Raw genomic sequence first — 7291 nt, 5'->3', positions numbered from 1 at the left:
CTCCTAATTGCCATGGCAAGGGGGCGCTAGCGGGATCACGGCCGCTCCTAGGCCCTAGCCTGTGACACCATATTTCCAAGATTCCTTTTAGTTTCAACTCCTTGAAGAGACTTCTGGCTAGCCAGATTGGTCTCCTGTTATGCTTCCTATTCTTACAGCTCATTGGGATAGCTTGCTCCTGAGTCCTTAACATTACCTCCTGAAAATATAGCCAGCTCTCCTGGACTCTTTTTCCCCTCTTGCAGATGAGCTCAGAATATAGAGGCCCTAAGTGATTTAGCTTTTCAGACAGAAAATAAGGTTTGGTCTCAAATACACTGAGAATCCAGCAGGATTTGGAAATGGTCTGGAATGTGGGGAACAAAAAAATTGCCAAAAGACAACGTCAAAGTTGTGCAACCAGCTGTTAGAAAGGACACTACTTTGTTGACCTGATAGCTAAGGGGAATAAGAGGAAAGTTAAGAAGTTTTGTTCTGGCTATGGTAACTTGATGATGAGACATCCAAAAAGAGATGGTGGGGAAGCAAACTAAGATGATAGACTGAATGGACAGGGTTGGAGAAACAGATTTGTGAATTACTGGCAGAAAGAAAGTAGTTGAAGAGCTATGAATGGATGAGATGACCAACCAATAAGGCGTACCATGGAAAGAGCCACAGTAATCCCCAGAGTGGTGGAAGACGATAAGAGGAGGCTGTTGAGTGAATGGACATGGAATAAGCTTGATAGTATCATGAAACTGCATTGATGAAGAGGAAAGAATGAAGATTAATGGATTCAAAGTAACAGAGGAGCCAAGGAGGATGAGAATGGAACATTTCCACCAAACATGTTTTTTGGGTCTTTGTTTTCAGCTATTGCAAACTTACAGTTAGCTGAAATTAATAAACATTACAAATATCCATGAAATTTCCTTTTTAGCATTTAAACCAGTATTTTATCTTAAACTTTTCAGCTGGTAATACAATACCTAAATTCTCATATCTGAAGATACATTTTTGCTAAAATTTTGGCCCAAAATGCCTTAACTTCAAAATAAAGCCTTTGGATGGACTCGTTGCTTTGTGTATTTTTAAATGTAATTGGACAATCAGCTTGGAGCCAATGAAAAGTCATACTGGATGCATATTATATAAATATGAATATAGACACTGTACTGGATCACTATGAATAACCAGTATAAGTTGTGCAGAAATCACATCATGTATAAGCTAAACAACATTACTGAGCATTATTTTTACCGTGCAGTCTGTGGAAGAGACCTGCAGTAGAGTGTATAATGGTTCCATTGACATTACATTGTGCCCAAAGGACCCATGGATCAATATAATGTCATTGGAAGTGTTGGAGTTGTTATAATGTCAATAAAAGAATAGTAACTGTGTCATTGACTTTGTATCTGGTCCAAACTACCTGTGAATTGCACACATTGTCAGTGGATGGTAGGCTGGCATTGAAAACAAAGCATCTCATTGTTACAATGACATTAAAATAGGAGTTCTTAGTATGTCAGTACAAATGCCATTGTGTTGATAGAATATTTTGGGGGAAGGAGTTACTTCATATTTTTCACTTTTATTAAAATATATATAAAATTAAATGACCATAGCAGACATCACATATCACAGCAATATAAAAATAATGTTGGAAATCTAACTTAATCCAACAAAACAGAAATATGGCTTCTGATCTGTTTTTCTTGTGTCTTTCTGTGTGTACATATGACAGCACAGTTAAACACACTGATATCTAAATTTGCTTATGCTTGATAAAAAGATGAGAATTAAGAACAGCATGGCAGCTGTAACTTTTATTATCTTGCTTTGCAAGATGAAGGTAGATCTGTAATGTACTTTTAATATGGTTCTTTCTAACACAGCAGCCACCACAGGCCAATCAATGCACTGCATTATATTCACTTAATCTGCAACATAATGCATTGTTTTAGCACAGATTACATTGTACAGTAATGCTAGGAAAACTTTGAATGATCTCCATTCTCTGTATACGTTAATCAAATAAAACACTACCAATACTGAGTACTAAAACAATTACCAGAAAATGCTTAGAGTAGGAGGAAAAAGCTAATAAAACTGTAAAATATAATTAAAATATTTCAGTTCTGATCTCCATTAGTTGCTAAATCAAAGATGGCCCGGAAGAAAATGTAGCAATTAACTTTTGATGTTTACTTCTAAAGTCTAATTAAACAAACAACATGTACGCAACCTACGCTTGGACTCCTCACTTCCCACCCATTTCCCTTTTCCCCACTACAGAAAAGAACACAAAAAAAAGCTCTGAAACAGAATAACGGAAACTGCGATGTCCATTAACTTCCAGCTGCAGCACAGGGACCCTACGTCTTTAGGAAAGTAACTGGAGGCATCCACTGTTCTGAGATAAGGGGAAAGCAGAAAGCTCTTCAAGGTGAGGGTATTGAATGCTGCAATGTTTGGTCACAAAATAGAGATGCTTCTTGGCAAGGGGAATGAATTTTCATGCACTATATAATGAAAGTATCCAAATTATGTCAGCAAGAGCAATTGCCATTGCCTCCTATCTAGTAACAGGATAGAACACCTCAATTTGCTAACTGCTTGAGAGCCGATTCTTTCTCTATTACCACAAATCTGTTTTTCACATTGTTCACATCTCCATGAACCTTAAAGTGTTGATAGACTGTTTTTAATCTTCGTTTGAAAAGGGCAGCGAGAGAAGCTTTGAATATCAGAGGAACTGGCAGCAATGAAAAAAAGGATGATCTGGTAAAATTTCAGAGCTATCCCACCTCATTTCTAAGTTTCACAGTAAATATGAAAAGGTAATAACTGTAAACATAGTACTGTAAATACAGGTAAAGAAAAACAGGTTTATGACCTACCAAAAGCTGAACCTAGATTAGATATTCATTATTATCCACATCTTGTAATTCTTTCTCTATTTTCAGGTGAAACTCCCAGAATCCATTTCACGCATTATTACACTGTTCGAATATTACATTACCTTGTAGATTATGATTTCTCGTTCAATGTACAGCACTTACAATAAAAGGATGCAATAATATAGCCATTACCCACAAACGAAAACATGCACTATAGAACGTATTCTTTAAACCTCACAAATACAACTGCAACGTTGAAATTCGGATCACAACTTTATTTTTTTTAATTGTAATCTCTGCTAATTAAGGTAGATGCTAACTAGGGGGCACTGCGTACTCAAAGGACCAAGCGTGAGGTTTGCTTCTACCTTAATACCTGTATTTTAAATTCCTCCGGCTCTTCTCCATCAAGAAGGGGCTGTCAGGTGAGCCAACTGTCACTCTAGCCTAGGCTAATAGATTCTCCAGTGGTTTTTGTTCCAGCTCATGTCATACTATTAAAGCTATGCTCCTTGAAAATGGCATAACATATGTAGCTGAGACTTGTCAGCTCCAGGTAATCAGACTCTGCTTGGTTTCAGAAGCAGATGCAGATGAGACTAGCAATATAAATATGCAAATCACAATGGTCCCTTGTCAGCACCACTGTTCCTACCTCTAATGGCCCTCGTAGAAAGTCTGTTTGCTCAGCTCCTACTTCCAGTGCTACATCGACAGAAGCAAAGGGGCGGCTGGCCATCTGCTGTCGCTCCCGCATAAGTTGCTGATGGGGGAAAAATGATGTTTTAACAAAACATTTAAGAAAATAACGTACAAGATATTAGTCTGTTCTGCTTTGCAGTCAATTACAGTGTAACAATACAGGTAGCATGCACACAGCCATATCTTTCATGCTAAAGAGAGAAACCTTTAATCCACATCATCAACAAGCTAAATTTACTTGAGGACTGAAAGAAGAAGGCATGGGATGTCTGCAATTGTCTTTTGTCCTCACGTGAAACAAAATGTACTCTTAAAAATTCCTTACATTGTTGTTTATGCAAAGCACCTGAAAAATGTGTCTAAGCTAAAAGCAAATATGGGAAATAGTAGAAGAAGATAGTAACTTGACGTCTAATTTCATTGATTTAGCATGAAATAGAATGAACACCTGCCAAGAACAAGTCCATTCGGCCTTCAAATTCCCCATGCTTTTGTACTGAAGCCAGATGGAGTTATTAGTGTCAGTACTTATAATTTTATGTAGCATCTCTTCTCCAATTACTTATATATGAAGAATAATGTCTGGGTATTGGGGAGCATGTGCCAGCACAACTGAAGACTTTAGTTATACTCATTGTGCTTATATACTCCCTTGCAATCATGCCAATGTGCAAATAGGTCACAACCAAAACCACAAAGCTAATTTATATTTCTTCCTCAACCTGTAATTATAATGCTCATTAAACCGTGATGAATAAAAATGATGACCAGCACTAGATATTACAAATCTTACTTCTCTGGTTCTATGCAACTAATAAAAGCATTATTAAATATTTAAAGTGGATGACTTGTGCAATTAAAGTCCGGAGCTTCTTCAACTGAAGATGCCACGGCATCTGAAAGATGTACAATGCTTTTTTTAGAAAAAAAATCTAGATTTTCTTTTCAGGGGGTTTTACTTCCTACTATTTCCTTGCAAAGCTGAAAACATTAGGTATTGGCTTTTAAATGTAAATGCTGTCAGCACTGTGACATACTGTTCATAAAACTCCCTTTGAGATAATAAAGAATATACAAGCAAATACCTGATGGCAGCTTATTATTTAACGCTCTTGATTTAATGCCTGTTACAAAGCACCAAGTACATTTTGTGACACCTCATGCTTTTTTTTTTTTACTTTAAGATTTTCTTCATAACCATAAAACACCATTATCAATATTAAAATAAAAATAATATACTTGTCATCTAACCTATATCCTATCAGATCCTATGGCCAGGTTGTGTAAATGTGCCCAGCACCCAACAGTAGAAATTAGGCCTCCCATTTATCATGTCCACTGAATAATATCCAGGCCCGTAGGCAAAGCTCCATAGTATATAGTCAGATGGAATAAAAGCACTTTTGAATATCCAGATGGCTAAACACTAAGACAAAACAAATACTTTAAAAATGAAATAAAACAAAGTTTTCATGTACTGATTTGCTATAGTTCTGTATCCTATATTTATAAATTTTACAGCAAAAAAAAAAAAGGACCACTAGTCTTATCTCTAGCATAATAGAGACAATGTGATTTTCTCTGGTAAAAGTATTAAGAGACTGTATGTTGAAAACATCATGTCTGGCTCCTTTTCTTCATACTATAAGAAAAATAGTGAAAAATGGTAACAAAGCAGCCTCATCCATATGGAACTAATTGTAGTATTGGATAAATGGGGTAAACACTGACAAATGCTTACATTCAAATGGGGCACTCAGCAGTCGGCAAAGCAAATGCAATTGGCTGCAAAGAGTGTTTAACAGGCAGAAGAAACCATTTTAAGGCCACACAGATGACTTTTAAAGGATTTGTTTAATCCAGTTTTTAACAGAAAGCATACTTAAAGATTTGCATTGTGTCTTGTTTAAGCATTGCAGTTCTCTTTACTTCTAGAGCAGGCTGTGTTCAATAATGCATCCTATTCACAAGGCTGTCTTTGTAACCTGGATATTCTAAGTCATTTGAGAACTATATTATAAAGATCCTTAATTAGTTTTTTAAACAAAACCTAAAATTTTAAAAGGTTCAGCTGCCCATGAAATACAGTGGGGGTTTGGCAGCTGAGCACATGCACATCAAAGAAATATGCTCTATTCAAAACACTGCTGCTTCCTATTCAGTGTTTAAAAGCTCCCACTAAGGTGCAGAAGGGGAGAGAAAAGCCAGCTGGGGGTAGAAGGGAGTGAGATATTTCAGTGTATAAAATGACTTTTGTGCATAGAAAAGGTCACAAACTCCTGTCATGTGCAACTGTTCATGTGCCAAGGTGCTTTACAAAGGAAAATCCCAATTAAAGAGAATGGCTTGTGAATGAGATTAATGTATTGAGTGTGGCAGCCAGGTAGGGAGAAAGAAGAGTGCGATGGGGAGAGCAACACACTGCTTGCTCGGGTGTGGCTCTGGACTCGCACACAGCAATCACGCAGTTCCCAGAGCTGAGAGCAACATGCTTTAAATAAATCAACAGGCAAAAAAAAGGTAGGAAACCCCCAAAGAATTCCTCCAAGCAGCGGGGTAAGGGAGAAGAGTAGGAAAACCCTCTCTTACTTCCACTGCCAGCAGGCAAGAGAGATGAAACACAGGCCCCGGCAGACGTTACACGTGAGACATATTTAACCAGTTAATCATGTCTCAAGTAGGAACCCAGCCGCACGTTCAAACAATCAATGGTACCATAAAACAGGAAATAAGCCACTACACAAAATGTGTGTAATAACTTTGTGGCTGGTTCCCATCCCACCTTAAATTGAATACGTGGCCACTCCCAGCCTTGGCAGGACATAGTCAGAGCTGATGGGTGCTTCTAGCCTGAGGATGGCAAACTGATGAAGTAGTGTGATCTAGTCCCTAGATGACAGATACATAACACGCAACAGGCTATGGGAGGGAGTGTTTAGCATCATGGAGAAAGCACTTGTTCAAAGCCGAGTAGATGGATTTAGTGGCTTGCGGTGGCTGATGCCTATGAATTTTAGTTGGCCATCTGGGGTAGGAGCTGGGGGCGAGGGCAGGGCAGGTGTTCTAGGAACCATAGGAATGAGTCAAATGGGTTGAAATGGGAAGATGCTTGTCTGGTTTCTCAGTGTTTGACAGCTCATAGGAAGAAAACCAAGAAGAGGCCATTTATCATAGGAAGTTGGGAAGGGGCATTTTGACATCTGAAACAACTAACTGCAGAAGAGCTTTACTTTTGGCTGTTTAAAGGAAGTTGGCATCAACAACATGTTCTAGAGGAAGGGTATGGCTGGTGGCAGGGAAACTGTATTAGGAATATCTTACTCCTTTGTAGCCTGTCATATCTTCTCTCACTCATTATACATCTCCAAGTCCTTTGTAATTACCATCTAGACACTTCTCCTTTCTAACTTAAGATATTCAGGCCATAGCCATTTCTGTCCTAGGAACTGATATGTCACCCAGCATCTCCTCAATAAACCACATGCTCCTAGGAATCTCTGTGATGTGCCAGTATCCTGTATGAACTGCTCAATGTAGAATTGGGAAGTGATGGACAGATTTTTTACAACTGCAGCTGAGTTTCACAAAGACTGGTGCCGGCCTGGGTATGAACGACGAAACCTTAAGGAGAAAGCCTTATAGGAAGTCAGTCAACTGACCAGCCAGCTGACCATAAAACAAGGCAATCCATCAGTTACACACCC

The 7291-nt window shown here is 38.3% G+C and overlaps 1 protein-coding gene across 2 annotated transcripts in view; it reads right to left on the bottom strand.

Moving 5' to 3' along the window:
* ATRNL1 (attractin like 1) overlaps window positions 1–7291 on the bottom strand; it is a 1264546-nt gene that overhangs the window by 261495 nt on the left and 995760 nt on the right. Inside the window, exon 27 of one of the 2 annotated variants that reach the window (XM_019502883.1) lies at window positions 3541–3648. The exons of the other annotated variant lie outside the window; for it this stretch is intronic. Coding sequence (XP_019358428.1) covers window positions 3541–3648 — 108 coding nt within the window. The remainder of the gene's footprint in view (window positions 1–3540; window positions 3649–7291) is intronic. 2 annotated transcript variants of the gene reach the window in all.

The sequence above is a fragment of the Gavialis gangeticus genome, unplaced genomic scaffold, assembly GCF_001723915.1.
Source record: "Gavialis gangeticus isolate Ggan-Ray unplaced genomic scaffold, GavGan_comp1, whole genome shotgun sequence".
In the NCBI taxonomy this organism is placed as follows: Eukaryota; Metazoa; Chordata; order Crocodylia; family Gavialidae; genus Gavialis; species Gavialis gangeticus.
This window is presented reverse-complemented; position numbering and strand designations above follow the sequence as displayed.